The sequence below is a fragment of the Phragmites australis genome, chromosome 3 (genome assembly GCF_958298935.1).
Source record: "Phragmites australis chromosome 3, lpPhrAust1.1, whole genome shotgun sequence".
NCBI classification, from domain to species: Eukaryota; Viridiplantae; Streptophyta; class Magnoliopsida; order Poales; family Poaceae; genus Phragmites; species Phragmites australis.
In genome coordinates, this window is record NC_084923.1 from 12460269 (window position 1) to 12481785 (window position 21517).

General features: G+C 41.4%; 3 protein-coding genes across 3 annotated transcripts; 2 read left to right on the forward strand and 1 right to left on the reverse strand.

Moving 5' to 3' along the window:
* Positions 1-2572: 2572 nt before the first annotated feature.
* On the forward strand, positions 2573-4439 carry LOC133912199 (E3 ubiquitin-protein ligase CSU1). Its single transcript, XM_062354808.1, has 2 exons — positions 2573-2970; positions 3610-4439. The coding sequence occupies exons 1-2, from the start codon at positions 2732-2734 to the stop codon at positions 4286-4288; spliced, it is 918 nt and encodes a 305-aa protein (XP_062210792.1). The 5' UTR covers positions 2573-2731; the 3' UTR covers positions 4289-4439.
* Positions 4440-4975: 536 nt separating this feature from the next.
* Positions 4976-7018, forward strand: LOC133912200 (photosynthetic NDH subunit of lumenal location 1, chloroplastic). Its single transcript, XM_062354810.1, has 8 exons — positions 4976-5148; positions 5242-5338; positions 5422-5505; positions 5630-5703; positions 5779-5901; positions 6058-6129; positions 6620-6716; positions 6824-7018. Exons 1-8 carry the CDS (start codon positions 5107-5109, stop codon positions 6931-6933), a joined length of 699 nt encoding a protein of 232 aa, XP_062210794.1. The 5' UTR covers positions 4976-5106; the 3' UTR covers positions 6934-7018.
* A 546-nt stretch (positions 7019-7564) lies between these two features.
* Positions 7565-15867, reverse strand: LOC133912198 (ABC transporter B family member 20-like). The gene is made up of 11 exons (XM_062354807.1): positions 15054-15867; positions 13503-13557; positions 13250-13425; positions 12946-13146; positions 12433-12692; positions 12042-12352; positions 11742-11962; positions 11293-11633; positions 10236-11029; positions 9890-10131; positions 7565-9058 (listed from the first exon to the last, which is right to left on the reverse strand). The coding sequence occupies exons 1-11, from the start codon at positions 15462-15464 to the stop codon at positions 7829-7831; spliced, it is 4242 nt and encodes a 1413-aa protein (XP_062210791.1). The 5' UTR covers positions 15465-15867; the 3' UTR covers positions 7565-7828.
* Between the last annotated feature and the right edge of the window lie 5650 nt (positions 15868-21517).

The window sequence follows — 21517 nt, forward strand, 5'->3', positions numbered from 1 at the left end:
GAGGAACTATAGGAACAATTGCGCTAAGAGAGAGCCAGAAACGGCAGAAGAAACTATATGCCACCTCGTATGGTCCTCCGCGTGATACCAGTTTCATTGTCCTTTGGCAGGGACTAAAGAGGTATTGATTTGTCCTCTTCCCCCCTCATGGGCCTACTTGCACGCTCCTGTGTTTGCTTTTTTGTCAGCTCATCTAGTGTTTTTCAAAGAGCATTAAACTTTTACTGCTGGTTCATACCACACAATCGCTTGAACATGTTCGTAAGGTTTTTGTTCTTGAATTGGCAGAAGAAGTTTGCACCTAAATGCCTCATGCACTACATACTCTGCAGATTTGACCACATAGGTCCAATCAAGCCATTGTTCGTTCATTTTGAAGATCCAGAATTGTCTTAAGCATCCCAGCATGCTGGTCATGTATAATGCACACGTTCGATCGACCATAAGTAATTATCATCCTCACTCGGTACAAGAACCAATACTAACTGTTGTTGTTCTCACCCTACACAAATGTGAAGGCCAACGGTAGAACTTGATTGTTCCCATCGACTCCAATAATAGTTAGGATCTGTCTCATGAACTTGCCTGTAAGGAAAGTGCAGATAATGCACAAGATAGGACGACGATGCTTGAAAGCTTCGATACATGTCCCTATTGCGAAGAAACATTGCTTCAGAATATATTTGTCAGGTTTGGACATCAATGAGCACTTATCAATGTAATACGTCATCGGATTCCTTTGAACAATGGTATGTAGTAAATATGGTAGATTCTAATACGACGCTTCGTAGGTCCCTAACCTCATCCCGATTGCCTTTCTCTTCGCCCTCCATACCTTGTTTTAGCTGATAGTGTACTTGTACTACTTCTCAATTTGTCTGATTATAGACACTGATTTGTAGTGCAGGTTGTTCACAATCTGGGTGTATATCACATTGGCGATAAAGGATGAGGTTATGTTCATGTGGATGGGCTTAAATTCATCCATCATGCAAGTGTGCTCGACCACAATCAACACCTCCCAATAGTCAACCTACTTTCCCTTCAAGTCATGCACCCGTTATAGGCAACCCTCATTCACACATTTGACATCATATTTGTTATTGCTTGACTTGATAATATAAAACTGTCATCAAAGCAATATCGTCCATTGAGTCACAATATCCTTCATGGCTTGACTGGTAGGATACCGAGCACCTTGAGTAACCTCATTCTGCGTATACTCCCAGACCACTTGATTCCCCTTATTCACCATAAGGTTGTTGAAGTTATGATTATCCTAATCTGCGGGAACCGGAGCATCATCCTCATCATCCGAGATATCATACTCTGGGGATTCGTTAGCCTCATGATCATCTCGCTCCATCTGTTCAATTAGAGAATGGATTTGTTCCCCCTCGTCTGCCTCATGTTAGGTTCATTCGAATAATTCGGTGAATATGCACCATCCGGATCAACATCCTCCTCCATGTATCCCCACCCTGCATCTCCCCAATTATCTTCTTATTCTTCCATTACAGAAGCAACATAGGAGGCCAACTTTTGTGCACAACTTCGTAGGTACCTCTTTCATACTTCATCTTCCCAGAGCAGGAGCATCTCCCAGTATACACCTTCTTTGTAATGGTCATCTCTTAAATCTTGGGGTTTATTTTGAAACCCCACATCAACCAGGTATATAAGTGTCTGATACTTTTGTGCATAAATCTAGAGATACTCTTATCCATTGACTAAAATACGGATAATACTACCACTTTCAGACCATATAATAATATTTCACTGACCCCATAAATATCCTAAACTATTATATATCCGACATACCTGGCAACTATCAACAAAAATTCTAATATTATTACAACAGAATATAAATAATTATGTAAAACTACATCTATAATGAAAAATTTATTACAAATATAGCCTAATATATAATCTATATTATAACAAAATATTCTCAGAATGTACATCAAACATCTCTAAATCATATATATATATATATATATATATATATATATATATATATATATATATATATATATATACCGCATATATATATATAACATCAGGTATGATTAAACTATATCTAAAATCAATATTTAATAACTAACATATGTCTATATATATATATATATATATATATATATATATATACCGCATATATATATATAACATCAGGTATGATTAAACTATATCTAAAATCAATATTTAATAACTAACATATGTCTAAATACTACATCTAATTGTTAAAATATGCGTACAAATATGATCTAATTGCTAAACTATATCAAATCATAATTCTAAAACTAAATCTACACTCTAATCTACGTCTGGTGATGAGATATTATTCTCACCTGTCGAAAGGGCGACGATAGGTTAAACCCGTGATTTTTTTTAAACGACCTGTATTCTTAAAAATATTAAAGAAATAAAAATATATAAAATCCGATAGCAGCGCACCTTGCGTGGGCGGGCCACACAAAAGGGGCCGGCCCGCTCGACCACAGGCTGGCCACTCGAGCACGGACTCCCAGACCGATCCAGACACGGAGTCACGGAGCCGAACCGAGCCCACGACCGCCTCATCTCCTCCTCCTCACCAACGCCGTCTCTCTCCCCTTCCCGTTCCTTCCCGTCCCCGCGTCAAACAAATCTAGGGTTCCAACTTCCAACCGGACGACGCCCCCCCCCCCCCCACCGGCCGTACCCAGGCGAGAGACTCGATCCGGCGGAGAAGATGCCGCAGCGTCACTCGAAGAACAACAACGACCTCGCCTTCTTCACCTACGAGGAGAAGCGGAAGCTCGGGTACGGCACGCAGCGGGAGCGCCTGGGCAAGGACTCCATCAAGCCCTTCGACGCCTGCTGCCTCTGCCTCCAGCCGCTCATAGACCCGCTCTGCTGTCCCAAGGGCCACGCCTTCTGCAAGGAGTGCATCTTCGAGTGCCTCCTCGCCCAGAAAAAGGACATCAAGCGGTAGGTTGCAGCACGTCCTTGGCCCTCCCACTCTCTTCTCTCTCAGGGTCTTCGGTTACTTGCTTTAGGGGCTTTTGGGATTGGGTTGTTGATTTGACAGGGTGGGTGATGGTTGGAACTTGGGAGGAGAGCAGATTGTAGTGTTATTGAAGGAGAGAATTGTGATGCTGGTGTCTTCGTGCTCAGACTAGATGGATGTAAGGCTCAGGCGGCTGATAGTTTTAGTGGGGGAGTTAGTTTTGGTTGCGCGAGCTCAGCCCTGAAGTTTGGGATGAAGTTATCTCTCTTGAAGTTAGATTTCGTTGCGCAAGCTCACACTAAATTCAGGACCAATTGATCCGGCTTCATCCTTCGATTGATACTGTGTCTTCATTTCAGCTCGTATGCATTATAGTTTCGGTATCCATTTGACCGTTGTCATTTCTCACCTTATTTGCAACATACGTTTGTTGATTGTAATCAGTGTAAACCACCGGCCACTCATCACCGAATTAGTTTACTTCTTGTAGCTTTCTTATCTAGAATTCCTACCCGTGTTTGTCAGGGATGCATAGAATTGCTGTAGTTGGCCTTAAATTATCTGCATTTGTAATTGCGTCAACTGAACAGGATTCTGAGCGTTTACTCTCGTTCTTTCAGCAAGCTAGCAGTTCATGAGGCACAGAAAAAGCAAGAGAAGGAAGAGGAGGAGGAGAAGCTGATGCTGCAAAAGGCTAAGGAGTTGGATGCTTTTGATCAGCAGAATCATGGAGCCGTTCCCCAGTACCAGGACCGCAGTGGCTCCCAAGACAAGAATGGTTTCCATGGAGCAAACAGTGTGAAGGTTACTTCCTTTGAAGAGGAAGCCCTTCGCAACATGAAGGCTTTCTGGCTCCCGTCAGCTACTCCTGAAGCTACTGTCAAGGTGGAGGCTCCCTCCATTGACACTGTGTGCCCCGAGGGGCAGGAGAAGCTCAAGTTGAAATCACTCTTCCCAATCTCTTTCATCGAGGAAAACAGTGACCAGAAGAACAAGAAGTCAGTGGAGAGGAGCTACATGTGCCCTAGTTGCAAATCCACTCTCACAAACACCATGTCGCTTGTGGCGATCAGCACCTGTGGCCATGTCTTTTGCAAGAAGTGCTCTAACAAGTTCCTAGTAACGGATAAAGTCTGCTTGGTGTGCAACAAACCATGCAAGGAGAGGAATTTTGTTACTCTGGAGAAAGGAGGAACTGGGTTTGCCGCGCACGATGAACACTTGGAGGCAAGGGATTTTAAGCATTTGGGGAGTGGTTCTGGGTTAGGATTAGTGAAGCCTGCCCCAAAGAGTTATTAGCCTTGAATATCTGTAGCTGTTGTTGTATAATGCTTATCATGGTCTCATCAATACTTGTTAACCTGGAAATTTTTGTTTCAAGGTTCCGCTATGTTTGTGAACATTTTAGTTTGGAGTGGTTAATGTTCAAAGCTCTCTGATGCTCCTGTGATGTGCTTGCCTTTTGCGGTTTTGCTTCTTTTGATTGTGGCTAGATCTATGAATTGCCTGACATTATGATCTAGATTCTGGCAAGTTAGCTTGCGCTTCATTCTGGTATTTTTTGAAATCATCATTGTTATCATACTAAATTGGTGAATTACTGGATGCACACCGTATCTAATGGTCCGACCATGTTAGATTAGATCCTAGTAACAGTAAGCTTTGCTCAGGAATTCAGAACTAGAGTTGAATTTGTCAGGAACCGATCGAATTGTCCCTGCAAGGCAAGCAGGCTGATGCTATTCTGTTTCTAATAAACCTCTACACTTGAACAGCAGGAACAAGAAGAGGCAAGGCATGCCCATCATGGGAGAAAATTCAGATGGTGAAACAAAATAGGCAGCCCTGACAAACATATATCTACACACCTACCACAGGAAACCCAGCAGAAACTAACAAAGTTAGAGCTGCCCACCACAGGAAACCCTTTTTGTCGGTCAGTGCTCAGTAAGGATAACGAAAATGCTGACTTGGCTACCTTTGCTTCCACTCACACACTCAACGCTGGAAAAGTGAGCGTGGCACAGTCCAGCAGCAATGGATAACTGACCAACTAGGGGTAGCAGGCTCATAGAACACCTACTCTCTTAAAGATTCAGTACTGCACTGAAGGTGAAATGGCAAGCCTGCAGTCTCTTATTTGCTCTGTTTCCAAACAAGTATGTGCTCCAGCGCCTTCTCATTGTTTTTCTTAAAAAAAAAATTCCCTGAAGCTTTGAGGAGTAGCAGCTTGAACTTGGTGTTGTTTTCAGTTGATTGCTCCAAATTGTACAGCTCCTGCCCGGCTGAATGGGGCTCCTCCATCGGTTGTCAATGCAAGCTCGAGCAAAGCATCCTTCGATGAGAAGAGTAATGCCCTTTTTGTTGTTCATCTCAATTCATCTGATGATTGACAAAACTGTGTTCACTGAACATCTCTTCATCTTATATAGCTGTCACGAAAAGGCGTTTAGCTTTGCTTGGTGCTGGAGCGTTAGCCACAGGACTACTGAAGACAAGCTCTGCATTTGCTGAAGGTATGACCTTTTTAGCTGTCCTGAGGTTCTCTCTTAGTATTAGTCTATATGATATTCTCAAGTTTTCAAGCAGAGTCTATGGTTCTTTGAATCCATATTAACTAGAGTTGTTCCTAGATTCCAGATGTACCAAAGAATTACAAGTCTTACGTAGATGCAAAAGACGGATATTCATATCTTTATCCAGCTGATTGGAGGGTAGGTTGCCATAATAAAGACTCAAAACGCTAATGACCTTTTCATAATGCCTTCTATTTGTATATCTCATGCTAGGATTTCGATTACTTGGGTCACGATTCAGCTTTCAAAGATCGTAATGTGGCACTGCAATGTGTCCGTGTGGGATTTATTCCTACTGAGAAAACAGATATTCGTGACCTAGGACCAATGGATGAGGTGAGCTTCCATTTGATCTCATGTATTTTCTTTGCTTTGAATAATTTCTAAAGATAAATATATCTTTGTAAACCATATAGCCAGAACCTCGATTTTCTTTTAACTTTTCTGATCTGATGTATGGTTTTCTTCTGGCCATTGTTTGCATTCTACCAGGCAATCTTCAACTTGGTAAACAACGTTTATGCCGCCCCAAATCAAATACCGATGATATATGGCATGCAAGAGGTTTGCCATCTGTTCCTTTAACGCAATCAGGAATTCTTAATCGGCGCCGATTTGATAATTTAGTAGGATGCTTTATGATTGCCGGGCCACAAACTTCAAATAATTTATGTCTTGTCGAATGTTCTAATTCTACACAACTCACTGTTCGCTGCGGATACATTTCATTAGCATGGGTGTATTACATACTTCTTTCGGTCATAGATACTTATCGTTTTTAATTTTTCAGTCTTCAATGTCCAACTTTGATTATTATTTTCTATTAAAATATTATTATTATATCAAATAAAATATAATATTTGAATGTATTTTTTAAGACAAATCTAAACGTGTGATTTTTATATTTCCCAACTAAATATTTTGGAAGCTATTGTTAGTCAAAAAATTAAAAGTTTGACTAGATCTTAATCAAAATAATAAGTATTTTTTATCGGAGGGAGTATATGAGTATACCAGCTGCTGAAACAAGCAATTGATTGAGATATTTTCGCAGCGCACGGTGGACGGCAAGAACTACTGGACGTTTGAGTACGATCTGGAGGCTCCGGGCTACGGGGTGTCTGCGTTTGCCACAGTAGCCATTGGAAACGGTAGGGCGTCTCTGAACCAAAAAAATCGTACAGATACACGTTGTCTTGACCATGTGTTTCCCTTGAAGAAAGAAAGGAGAATAACACTGCGTTTTTATCCCCTCCAGGGCGGTACTACACGCTGATCGTCACTGCGAACGAGCGCCGATGGAGCAGGCTGCGGAACAGGCTCAAAGTCGTCGCGGACTCCTTCAAGCTCTCCGATTTGACCGCGTGATTGCTCACTTTGTTAACTGTAATGCAATGTACGTGTCATGAGTCATGGTATAGGCACTTGCTGATGAGAAACGCCCATATCCTTCGCAGTGATAATGCGTGTGCGTACGCTTGTCGAGACGAGTTCTAAGGGCCTGTTTGGAAGAAGGGGGTCGCTCTAGAAAAATTTAAGATTTAGTTCAAAGTTTGTACTAAATCCTAGAGATTTGAATCTGAGAACCCCTTTCCAAACAGGGCCGAAGGAAGATTTATTCGCAGAACAAGATGGTCAGGTTCAACCGCGTCGCGGTCGCTTCAGGCCTAACCGTGCGACCGGCGCACCGCACGGCGTTACAACATACACAGAGAGCTACAACTCGCTGTGTGTGTGGCGAAGCTGGTCGACCGAGAGGCCGCCGTGGTAGCTGGGGTCCTGGAGAAGGAGCCCGAAACAAAGCGCCGCTGAAGAAATCTGCCTTGGCAGACGGCTGAACCCCCCAGATCGAGAAGGATGTTCCACACGTGCTCAGTGGCTCAGGGGAAATAATCATTTGGATTCATATTACATTTAGGTCAAATTCTCAACTAAAATTATATAGCCACCACTCTCATCTGAACACCCCCGTGGGCAGCAAATGACACGGCGTAGAGAATTACCGAGAACATAACTTTCTTACACACGTTGAATGATCAAAATGATACATTACAGAGGCGTGAGAAATCACAAAAACGGGCCTCCAAGAATGTTTGCAACTCATATATTACAACAATTACAATGCCCATCAAACTTGCTAACTATTTCCTGAATAAGTTGTTCCCTACAGTTTTAACACAGCTACTTACCTGACTCATCAAGCTAAAATTTTGTCAAGACCAGATCAGGCCCTAAGATAATTTACATCTAACAAACTCAATAATTACATTAGCCGATGCTGCCGAAGGCCCTTGCCAAAATGAGGTTGCATCAATCTAACATATAGACCGTTCTGGTCCATCAGAGTGTCATGTGTACCCTGCTCAACTATCCTACCACCATTTAGGACAACAATGTTATCCACATGCTTCATCATCGCAGCCCTGTGTGCAATAAGAATTGTTGTCTTGTTACCCATGACCAAAGTGTCGAGAGCTTCCTGTACCACTCTACTTGATTCGGACTCGATAGCAGAGCTGGCCTCGTCCAACAACAATATCGGTGCGTTCTTCAAAACCACCCGAGCAATGGCAATCCGTTGCTTTTGCCCAGGTGTGAGATCAACCCCTCTCATACCCACATGAGTGTCATAGCCATGTGGCAAGCTACTGATGAAATGGTGAGCATTTGCTATCCTCGCAGCTTCCTTCATCTCAGCCTCTGTTGCATTGTGCCTTGCATAAATAATGTTTTCTCTTATTGTTGTTGAGAAAATAACAGGCTCTTGCTGAATCAGACCCATATGGCTACGCAACCATCTTAGGTTAAATGATTTCAGATCTCGACCATCCAGCAGAACTTGGCCAGAAACTGGGTCATAGAATCTCTGGATCAACGAAATAATAGTGCTTTTCCCTGATCCTGAAACCCCTACCACTGCAACTGTTTGCCCACCACTCACCTTAAGATTAAAATTGCTCAGCACAAGAATTTCAGGGCGCGCAGGATAAGAGAAATCGACATTCTTGAATTCAATGCTTCCGTAGACATTTGGTGGTTTCAAGCCAGTGGTATCATCAGGATCAATCTTTGGCTCCCGGTCAATAATTTCAAACACTGACGTCAGAGACTTCCTCCGTTTAAGTATGTAAGGTGCAAGTCCAAAGGGCTCCACCAGTGCGAATGATGCAAATGAAAAGAGAATGTACTGTTTTAGTCCCGTGGCTATTGTCATACGCTGCCGGTCCACTGAAATGGCAGTGTACCAAAGAAGTAGGGCATTGCAGGAGAAAAGAAGAAACTGCGAGAGACCGAAGCCAAAGCCTATAGCCAATCCGTGCACAAGACTTTGCTTCAGTATCTTACCAAGATGTAATCTGTATAGTTCCATTATCTTGTTCCCAGCACAGAATGCCACTACAGTGTATATGTTCCGGACTGCATCTTCAAGTACTAATGAAGCCTTTCTATGCATCTCCTGGATTCCTTTTGAGAAGCCAGCAAGCCACAATTTCTACAACATGATTAATTAGATCCATTAAGAGAGTTGCCAGTGTGCTTATGTGCAACAGTTATAACATATGCACCATATGAATAGGCAATGCTCCTAAAAGCATGTTGCACAGTATAAATATAATAATATCTACTACCCATAGAAGTGCTAATCTACACCTAGGGTGTACCTATTGAACAAAATTTCAGCAGTAACTACTGGACAGTGACTACTGAATGTCTAATACTGAACGTCATTCAGTAGTAACAAGCTTTCGGTTCAGTAGTTGGCAGCAGTTTATTCAGTAGTAACTACTAGGTGTAGAATATCACTCTACACCTTAGGTGTAAAATAGTGCTACCATTACTACCCATATATAGTAAGTTCTAATCTTTTATATCTAATCCTATAAAAAGTGATAGATCATGTACGGAATTATTATAAAGCCCATTCCTCATACAAACACTGATATTTTTAGAATTGACGTGTGCAGTAATCCTTGACAGACTAATCGATCTTACATGGGCAAACTTCAAAGTGAAGTAAACGCTAAGGGAAGCGTTCTATTTTGGAAGGCTCCAGAGCTCACTGAGGCTCATTGAGCTTACTTTCCCAGGCTCAACTCGTATACACTAGGATCTAAGTAATCAAAGTTTATGATCACAGAATTTTTATTAGAAGATTCCCTTCGCGATGTATTAGCACACCCTTGCAGTAATTTGAAGTATTTCTAACCCAACCTCTAACCAAACAAATAGTGTGCATTGTGCAACAATTACATGGACTGGCATAAAGTTTCAGTTAACATGCCAATTTTTTAGGGGATAACAGACTAATAAAAGACATTATTACCTGTGCAATAGCAGAGATAACAAGAACTGGTAAAGTTGCAAGTGCAACAAGTGCCACACGCCATCCCAACAACATTCCAATAAGAAGAGCCACAGATACCGCAGCAGTGTCTTGTATGAATATGGAAAGACGGTTACTGAAGGCAGCACGGACAAATGTAGCATCATTTGCCAGGCGCATGGACAGTGTATCAGCATTGTTCTCCTCTTTGTCAAACCATCCAACTTCATTGCGCAGCATTGCTATCAAAGAAATTATAAATCAGCATTAAACTCTATAAGATCAAACTAACTTCATGATTACAGCAGAATACGAGAAATCTTATAAACATGCAGTTTGAAATTACCGGAGAACATCATCCTTCTTATGCGCTCGGTCATCTTCTCCCCCATAATTCCAAAATAAAAATGTTGCAACCAGTTGACCAGCACTGTAATAACACCCATGCCTACTATGAATAAGCACCACCTGTTCACTTCGTGTTGCATATCACGAACTTCTATTTGATAGTATGCTGACACTATAAGTGCTATTGTGTAAGCAAGAAGTGGATTAAACGAGCCAAATATAGCAGCACCAATTGTACCTAAAAGAGCATAAGGCCATTCAGCAATACTAAGTCCTGCAAGTCGCCAAAAAGAAGGAGGTTTGTGGTGCTGAACCTCATCTAATTCACTCTGTTCAGAACTCGTATCATCTCGTTCACTCTGTGGTCTACTAAATGTTTGTGAATGTGAACGCTCATTCTTAGGATCAGAAGTCAAAAGAGGAGATATGGGCGAGTCAGGTTCTGAATTCTTAGATGTCTGCCGCTGTATAGGATGGACATCAACTTTGGGAAGATCGGGCAATTCCATTTCAAAACTATCTTGTCTCTTGATGGACGGTGTTCTTTCAGTTTTAGTTGCAACCATAGGTATCCCATTGTCTATAGTTTGTTCTGAAGGTGGACTTCGATCCTTTGGTGAATCATGAGAGTTTCTGTTGGTATCTGATCGCCAAAACTGAAGCATGCCATGTGTTCTTTGAAGTGAAGGTGATTTTGCCATCTTAGGAGAGGATGATTCTTGAAAGTATTGACTCACTGATGCGTCCTCAATTTGGAGTGACTTGCGCTCCTTGCTATTCTTGGTGGGCATCCTGACATGGATCAAGATAGGATTAATATTTCAGCCCAAATAAAATCATGCATTTTTGCAGCTGATAGCACAAGAACCACAACAGAATGCAGAGTCATGAAGGAAGCACAAAGGTTAAGCAAAATCTCTCTAGAACAGTAGAATTGCAAAGGATGTATTGTTAACAACACTCTAGGATCTAGGAAATAGTTAGTATCCACAAGTACCATACTTCAGATATGCTTAGACTATATGTTGGATATTGTCTAGCAAAAAGAGGCTTACCTTTTAGGCAGTTTTGTTGCTTCCTCACATCTTAAAAGCTCAGCATAAAGGACATCCAAGTTCAGCAATTCATCATGTGTACCCATTTCAACGAGATGCCCCTCCTCCATCACAGCTATGTAATCAGCATTTTTAATGAGGCTAAGACGTCTAGCAATTATAATGGTTGACCTTCCCAACATGAGAACATCTAATGCTTCTTGGACAGCCTTTTCAGCTTCGAAATCAAGTCCTCCCGTGACCTCATCAAGCAAGAGAATGGATGGATTTGAAAGCACAGCACGGGAAATAGAAATTTTGATCTTCTGTTCATCAGTCAGTGCTATACCAGCTCGACCAACCTAAAGTTTAAAAAAAAAACAGAATTTGTAAAAAAAATGTGTACCAAAGCCTCAGTGCATAACCAGTCTAAACTGGCCAGACAATAAGATGTATGATACTGCCATTACCTGGGTTTCATATCCCTTTTCAAGTGAACTGATGAACCCATGGGCATGTGCTGTCTTCGCTGCTTCTTCTATCTGATCAAAGGTAGCAGATCTTCCATAAGCTATATTTTCCCGAATGCTCAAACTCAATAAAGCTGGTTCCTGCGTCACCAGACCAATTTGGCTTCTTAACCATTCTACTTTCAAATTTTTTATGTTTTCCCCATCCAAAAGAACTTCCCCTGCAAACATAAAAGAGAGTAGCCTTTTCAAATGGAGAAATTGAAGCGGAAAATCAAAGATGCTTCTCAGTGCTCTTACCTAATGTTGGATCATAGAATCTCTCCATTAGAGGAATTATGCTGCTTTTCCCTGAGCCATTTCTACCAACAAGTGCAACAGTTTTTCTAGCAGGTACAGTGAGGAAGAAACCACTTAAAATTGGAATTTCAGGACGAGACAGGTAGCTAAAATACACATTTCTAAATTCAATGTTCCCCTGCACTTGGGGTAAGGTGATTCCTTCTTGGTTGGTGCTGGAAGTTGAGCGGCTAATCATTTCATATAGTCTATAAGCAGCAATGCGCCCTTGCTCAAATGAATAGAAGTTTGTAGCTGCTTGATTCAAACCACTACAAATTTAAAAAGAAACTTGGATAAGACCATACACGATAAAAAAATGAAGCAAAAACTGTATGATTAAGTTGCTTACAGGCCGCTCAGAATTACAGCGAATAAAGCTACCACAACTTCACCACCATCAGCTTTTCCACGAGCAATCAGGTGTCTTCCAACCCAAAGTTGCAAAGCACAAGAGCAAATGGCAAGTCCATATGTAAATCCAAGGCCAATTCCTTGGACAAGGCTTATCAAAATTCCATATCTCAGTGTGGCTTGAAGTGAGGTGGCGTAGGAGTACTTTGCAAGAGTTTCATTTGTAAAAGCATACAGTGTCCTGATGTATGAGATGGCCTGTGCACACACGTGTTGCCATTAAATAAAACATAGAACCAACCATATTTGAACTCACCAATTGCACATGAAACCAAAACAATTGTGTAATCTACAAAATCAAGCGTGCAGAATAGCTGCCCTATGATACAGTGCTCTTGAGATAGGAGATACGACTGCCATAAGCATGGTATCTGACAGCAGCTTAGGTTGGCGTATACTTAAACAAAGTCAGAAGACTGAACAGCTCGGCAATTTAAATAAAGGCAACAACCTGTTCAGCAATACCAGCCGCTTCAGCGTATGCATCTTGAATGTTTTCAGCCAGCCTATGAAGGAATATGTTAGATATTCCTCCTGCTGCAACAATCAAGGGCCCAGTGGCAAGAGTTAGAAGTGCTATTTGCCAACAATTGAGCAGGCCAACAATGAGACCACCAACAAATGTAGCCATATTGTGTATGTAGTTTCCAACCTATAAAGGAACTCAGTTGTTAGAAGACCCTAAAATTGAGGAAGTTAATTCTGCAAATCATAATTCCGGATAAACAAATGGGCACTTCACTCTCTGAGCTTACCTTCTCGCTTATAGCTGACTGAATGAGCAATACATCACTGAGCACTTGACTAACTATATCACCGTTGTTTCCGTATGTATCAAAGAAGCTCATGTCTTGATTTAGCAAGACCTGAACATATTTTGATCTGATGACAGCAGTCTGCCGTTCCCCAGTGAGAATCCAGCATGATACCTCTGCAGAATTGAAATAATCAGGAATATTTGTTTGTGCTGAGTGAGAACTGCACTTTAAATGAAAATGAGTTACTTACCTATCCATCCCGCAATGAAAACACCAGCAGCTATATAGACGATATACAAAGCATGCTGCAACATGTAGATGTAAAAAATTTAAGAGGGCAAGATATGGACTTGAGAATAAGTAAAAGGGAAAGGGAGGTGATAAAAGAAACATGCACAGTCGCACACTTTTGGAGGAAAAGAGGCTAGAAGCTTGAATAATGGTTACTTTAAAGTCCAAAATTTGGAGTAACCAGAATGGAACAACTGAAAACATTGGAATATCAAGTAAATAAAAGGATGGCGACGAACAAAAAGACCATGAGTACAACGGTCACAATCCACATCATTTAACAAACTCAGATATGGAACTTATGGGGATCCATGGCAGCGTTCCAGATAGCAGCCGTTATGAGCCAACTGAAGTGTTTAAGGTACCAATTCCAATAAGGTTGGATGAATTCTTGCAAACAACGAATGACTATTTAGAAATTAAAGCAAAGATCCTTGGCTCTGCCCTAGGATGACTCCGACATCCAATGGCAACCCTGGGGATCCCTATCAACCCCTCTCTTTTTTCAGTTCCTCTTGTCACAGATGAGGCTCTCACATCCCCACGACTTTATCTCCACCTACACCAACTACAAAAAGAGCACACATGTAAAGTGAAATACTCACTTGGCTGCCTCACTTCCCTTGTTTGCAAGACAATTTCCAAAATGGTTATAACTAAAGATAGCACTAGGATATTTCGGGCAACAATTTCCAAAATGGTTATAACTAAAGATAGCACTAGGATATTTCGGGCAACCTTTAAGAAATTAAATGAATATAGTACGGAAAAACTCATATTGTGCAGTATACAGAACTCATCTATTAACATTCCAATTAGACTATGGATACAACAATAACAACCAACCACGAGACATCCATTGGTGTACCCGTTCCACTGATGTATTAAGAAAGCTAAACAACACAGCTCAGTAGCTCACACCAATATGCGCCTTTATACCCTGGCATCCTTGACACCAATGATACCCTTCTGCACCAACCTAGACATAACTTTTTTAAACGATGGATTCCGTAAAACACCACTAGCATTTAAACCATGCCACACCATATGCGCAATCCCATAGAGTGCCACCCAGCAGCAATAGTCCCCGACTGTCAGCCAAGGTGACACCAACCTCACCCCAACCCACCAATTCCAGTTATGCATAATGCCTTTGGAAACTTTGCATCAGAAACAAATCAAAATGCATTGATTCCAAGTGATACGGAACCTTAGTCATAACAAGTGCAGCTGGAAACCTTCCTTGCCCTAATATTTCAAATGCAACTTAAAAGCACCCACTCCGAACATAAGCACAAACAGCACTAAATCCTTTTTTTTTTTAGGATTGTCATGTCCACATCCTAACTTTAGTCGACAGCAAAATTTCAATTGTCTTCTGAGAATGGCATTACGAGAGAATAGCTAATCCAACACGAAAATTTAATCACTTCAAATATCCTAACATCAAAATCGAAAACGTAACAGTTCTTGTACAATTAAGTAGCATGAACCAGACGCATCAGCATACCTCCTTAAACTGGTGGAGGAGCTCATCGCTACGTCCATGGAGAGCAGACCCAACCCGCTCAGAGTCGAGCAAATTCAGGGCCCTTCCGAAGTAGTGCAGGTACACAACGAGCGCCGCGCCATGCGCAGCAGCAGCGAGCGCCCCAGCGGCCATGAGCACCCAGTCGACCCCATCGGCGAACTCGAAGAGCCTCCAGAACGACACCGCCGCTGGCGGGGGCTCCACCTCGTCGTCCTCCACCTCCTCCTCGCCGGAGCCTGCGCCTTCCCCCTCCCTCGCTCCCACCCCCGCATCCCCTGCCGGCCCGTCCCCGTACGGCGACGGCGACTCCGGCGGCTCGGAGACCTCGGATACGGGCGTGAGCGGCTGCACGTGCGGAGACGCCCACCCGAACAGCCCCGTCGGCACCATCTCCCGCTCGACGCCCTTGCACAGCTCGACGACGCCGTCAAAATTCAAAAAACCCTAGGACCCGGGGGAGCTCATCACCACGGCTCGCCCAGGGACGGCACCGACGGAAGGCGGCGGCGGCGACCGGGTCGCTTCAGGAGCGAGCCTCGATCCGCCTCCGATTAAACTATCCTCCGAGAGACCAGGCCAGTGCCGCAAAAGAGAGACCCTTTTAAAACTCCCTTCTCGGCTGCACACGGCAACTCGGGAGCGACGAGGACCCGGTCAGAGCAATTCTGCTGCGTCTCCCACGCGAGAGAACACCACGCCACACGCGGCTCTGTGGCAGCTCGTCGCCGGCGGGGAGGCGTGGCGCGGCGGTGTTAGGTGTGGGTTTCTTCTGGCGTGCGGGTAGGAAACGGTGTTTTGGTGGGGGGGGGGGGGGGGGGAGGGGTTGAATTGCGGTGCGACGGGGTGGGGCCCACCTGGCGGTGGCCCTTTTCGCCTGAGGTTTAATAGGGCATGTGCAGTGATAGACGGTTGATGTCTGTAATATGATTTTATGTTTTATATATACGGCATAAATAATAGATAAATTATTATATAAGTTGATTATAATTATTAATATATAATTGTTAAATGATATGTGAAAAGTTGAGACAATAAATAACAGACAGTATCTATACAATAGAGAAAATATTATCTATAAAAATAGTTGTCTAATGTTTTAAGCTATCTATTAATTAATAAATAACATATTTCTATGTTTTGTTTTTTTTTTACGTAAGATAAAATTACAGGTGGTTTTTTTTTCTAAACTGCTGACGGCACCTTTATACACGCCCTAAAATGGATTGGCGTGGGAAGCGCGGGCCCAGCTGTCGGTGGCAGGATGCCTGGGCCGCTGGAGGCGCGTACGGCTCGAGTGGGCCAGGGGTGACGGTGAGAGCGAGGAGTTACGTGTCCCGTGTGGTGCGTGGATTTTTTTTCTTACGGGTGGTTAAATTAGACCATGTTTGTTTTTGAAATTTAACCTTCACATTCCAGTGAAAAAGAGCTTCTCACGTAATCCAGAGTATAAAAATCCAAAACAAAAACAACCAGACGCAGACGGGCGGAACTGGTGCGGAAAGGTCTCGTGGGCACCGAAGATGGCGGGGCCCGCCGGCGCCCCGCGGGTCTGAGCTGTGATGTCTAGCTTTCCTGCCCTGCTAGGGACACACGGAATTGGATGCATCATGGCTCGTTCGTGTGGAGGCGAGTGACCTGTGGCGGCTAGCTTCTGAAAACTGCCTTGCTGCACAAGTACTCCACTCATTAAATTGTGATGCGTCCGATTATGACGTAATATGGTGTGTTTAATTGAAAATATATATTTGTTCCTATATATATTTACGTGAATTATGTGTAGATGTGTGTATATATATAAGCAAGAGAACACAATGTTGTTTTAATATTAATGATGGTTTTCACTCCTGTCATTTCCATTTCTCTTAAATTAATCTTTTTTGGATGCATATAGAAAAAAAGGGCACATGTTTACATAGAGATGGTGCTAACACCGTGCACACTCACATTTAAGGTATATAGTACGCATGTATGGTACCAAAAGGCTTGAAATCAACAGAGAAATGATCATTCATATCTATATTAAATAACATCATAGAACCATTTTTTTCTCTCGAAACAATTATAGTAAATTTTATAAAACTACAGATAAATTAGCAAAACTATCACAAACTAGTACATATTTAAGTAATTGTATCTCAAAACTATAATTTTAATGCATCATTGTATCGTAAAACTACATATTTGATGAGTTTTAACGTAAAACTACAAATTTTGAGTGCCGTGATATGTAAAAAAACTACAGATTTAGTGTATTATGTAACAAAAACTATAGATTTTACACTGCTAAAATCCGTAGTTTGTGGTATATTGACACATTAAATATGTAGTTTTAAGATAATTTTACACACTAAATTTATAATTTTGCGATACACTTCTTAAATATGTACTAGTTTTGTGAAATATTGTCACTCAAAATCTGTAGATTTGCGTTACAACTCTTTAAATATGTAGTTTTATAATAATTTTGTTAAATTATATGTAGTTTTACGAAATTTATCCATTTAATTAGGAATAGAGAACAAAAATATCACAGTACTGTACTCTTAATTCCTTATTGGACATACATTTTAAAATGGACTATCCCGAGATCATAAATAAATATAGTGAAATAGATCGAGTAATGTATATTAGTAGTTCCCTACGTAATAGCACACTAAAAGCCTAGGCCGAACGAGATTCCTAGAATACTATGGTTGGGTTGGGTAGCCGTAGAATAATCTGGCCTCCACGCTGTCGTCTTGTTGACTCTGAGCAGCGCCTGATAGCAACGGTCGTCTCAGGCAGCGCAGTTCGGAGATTATTCCGCCGTTTAGGCGCCCCCTCTAGATTCTAGACCCCCTGGTTGGACCGTCCTTCTGGAAGCTTGCTCCTGATCATACCACCTGCCTACGTACACGCTTTACAGTCCACGTCAAATTTAGAAGTAAAATCTATAAGATCTGATTTTAAAAAATCTTATTACACATATGTTCACTCTCTCTTATCTGTTCATGTGGTAGAATTGCCATATGACGATTCATTTAGGTTATCCTGAGCAGGTACTATAAAACATGTGATTCTGTGATGATAGATTTGCATCATGATTGGGTTGTTATCTCACGCTTTTAGTTTTGTTGGAAGGATTTTTTAAAAAAAAATAGACGAGTGTATTTATCTTAGTGTTCATAGAGTTACAATCATCGGCAATGGAAGGGAGTAAATACGCTTATCCGGAAAAGTTGTAGATAGTTTAAATTCTTATTCAGAAAAGTTGTAGATTTCCTAATTCTACAGGAAGTGAATTGTTTTATGTGAAATACTGTAAAATTTTATACTAAATTCATATATCCCAAACAGAACCTGACAATTCAACATAAGAATATGAACTAGGGAACGAGTTATGTAGCACTCGTGCGCCGTAGCAGTGGCCTGACCGACTGAGTGGTGTAGAGATACTAGTTATGATATACCAGCGTCAAGTGTTCGCAAATTATTATTATTTTGATAAGTTAGCACGTAACCTATATGGTGCTACAACACTTACCATTATGAATCCAGCCGCCAATATACTTTGCAAAGGTGCTTGTATCCGAATCTCAACTAGTATAAGATCTTTTTATTTTTTTTATTCTGATTACGTATTTTAGTCTTAAAAGTAAAAACAAAAATAAATGATCATAATCTAAAAATTGATTTTTACAATCTATAAGTTAAATTGTATTATGAAATACCAGACTTACCCACTGCCACGACTACTGGGGCTTCAAAGGGCTATAGGAGCTGACCATCCATAGAAAAACCAACATGGCCTAATTGACCTGACTGGCTTAAGCAAATAACTGGGCTCAAGTGTCCATGTGAGGCGTTTGGGCTCTTAAGCAAAACAGTCTTCCCGACCGCTCTTAAGCAAAACAGTCTTCCCGAGCATGTGCTGCTTGGGTGTGTGTATATATAGTTTAATATTCTTAAAGTACATGTATGTTTAAAAAAAATTATATTTATAGGTCGTCCGATCAAGATCTCATGAACGAGCAATAACTTGTAGACTCCGACGTTCAGTGCATTAAATAACTAAAGAGAGGAACATCTCGTTCACTGGACGAGAACTTGGTCTCGCCCGTTGAACGCGCGAGATCTCAGCGGCTGCAATACTAGATAGGTCCACCCAAAAGGTCTCGCCTATTAAATGAGCGAGATCTTTTGGATATTTAATATGGTCACATCAGCACTGCCGATGTCAGCATCTCATTTCATACCAACACAACTAAGAGGAGAGGAGAGAAGGTGAGGGACAAATTGTGTGGTGAAGCCCTATCGGAGGAAAGTTGTATGCTTTTTATTCTGATTTTTTACAAACTTGGTAGGATAGACACTAGTGCTATGTTTTGACATAGGTTAGATGCTAGATTTAGAATTTTTTTTACAAACCTAGTAGGATAGTCACTAGACGTAGGTTAGAATGTAAATTTTAATATAGAATTAGGGTTAGATATGGTTTAGCGATTAAATACTTTTTATACGTATTTTTAGTAATTAGATATATTATTTAGGCATATATTAGGTAATAGATATATGATTTGGATATACTATAGTCATAACTGGTTTGATAGATGTATGATTTCGAGGTGTTTGATGTAGCGATTTGGAATATTTTGTTACAGAATAGATTACATGTTAGGCTATGTTTGTAATCAATTTTTCATTGTAGATGTAAGTTTACATAATTATTTCTGTTCTGTCGCAATAATGTTAGTGTTTTTATCGATGATTGTTAGGTATGTCGAATGTGTGACAGTTTATGATTTTTTTACGAAGATAGTGAAATATTATATGGTTTGAAAGGGGTAGTATTATTCGTATTTCACTCAATGGATAAAGGTATCACAAGACCTATGCATAAAAGTGTCGAACACTTGTACGTTTGGTTGATACAGGATTTTAAAATAGATCTAGAGGTTCAAGAGATGACCATTAGTGTTGTGGGCAACCGAATGAGATATGATATGTACTAGGAGGTGTACCCGCTATGGAAAGATTTAGTATGAAAAAAGTAACTGCGGGATGTTATGCACAGAGGTTGACCTTCTATGTTGCTTATGTAATGTAAGAATAAGGAGGCAGTAGAGGAGATGCAGGGTGGGTGATACACGGAGGAAGAGGGTGATGATGAAGAGTATAAGGATGATGTCGATCCGGATGGTGTATATTCATCGGAGTATCCGACTAAACTGACCGGTACGGCATACGAGGGGGAACAAATTCCTTCTCTAATTGAACAGATGGAGCGAGATGATCTTCAGACTGACATTCATTGACTTGCAACTTTCCACATCAAAACCATTCGTATTATGAACCCTACCACTACTGTGTTCATGATACATTACTCCTAGAAATACTGAATTGACAATATCCTCATAAATTGTAACAACGATAGTGGGATCGTGAAATACATTGGTGATAACAAACTCAATGTTATGCACTAATTGAACTACCTTTCCCACGGGAGGTAATAATAACTCCTTTCTGAATTTTTGTAGAATAAAATTATCACACCAAGTAATAGCTTTCACAAAAAATCTCTACCAAACATCAATATCAAAACTTTTTCAGCTTTCACAGGTAATCCCATGCTCTAGCTTACAACCATGCACATGCACTCAGTCCATGCAACGGTCAATATCCACCATAAATAACTCTACCCTCAACCATGGATAGACCACTCGTTCCTCAGCTCTTTCAACTGTAATATCTTCCTTGGCACTACCAAGCCCACCAAAAAATATTGGGGGATTTTCATCCCGCATAGGGTCAAACCGCCGATGTGCTTCTGTGACAACCCTTGTAAGTTTCGTGAGTCCCGTGACATCTCCTACAACTATGTCGAACGCTTCTTCATGTGTGCCAACTACTAGTATAACCCGCTTTGACATGGACCATACGAGTACCCACCGGTATAACAACATAGATCACTCATGTGATATTTTTCATACGATTTCATACAATCTTACTAATCTCTCACGTTGCTTCATTTTTTCAGTCTCCTCCACCTACATGTGACTTCATAGGAAGGCTGGATATGGAGTAAATTGAGGACTAGAAGCGGTGGATCGACATAAGCATATGGTGGAGGAGGCAAGTTTACAAACGTTAAGAGTGCGAGCAACAACATAATGAACTACGACTCAAACGTCAAGAGAGGAGCGCATGAGGAAAGCAGCGGAGGAGCGCACCGCGGCTAAGGCACGCGAAGCAGAGAGGAAAATGAAGCGGGAGAGAACCCATCGCGCTAAGGCGGAGGGTCTCGATACCACACAGAAGGGAAAATATCCTTGGCGAACTTAGTAGAGAGCATGTATTGTAACCCAATTTATTTTCATCCGCTAAGGCATTTTAGATTTAGAAGCGACACGCTATTAGGTTAGTATTTACACGTACCATACATGCCAATGTTTGTTACCGTTATC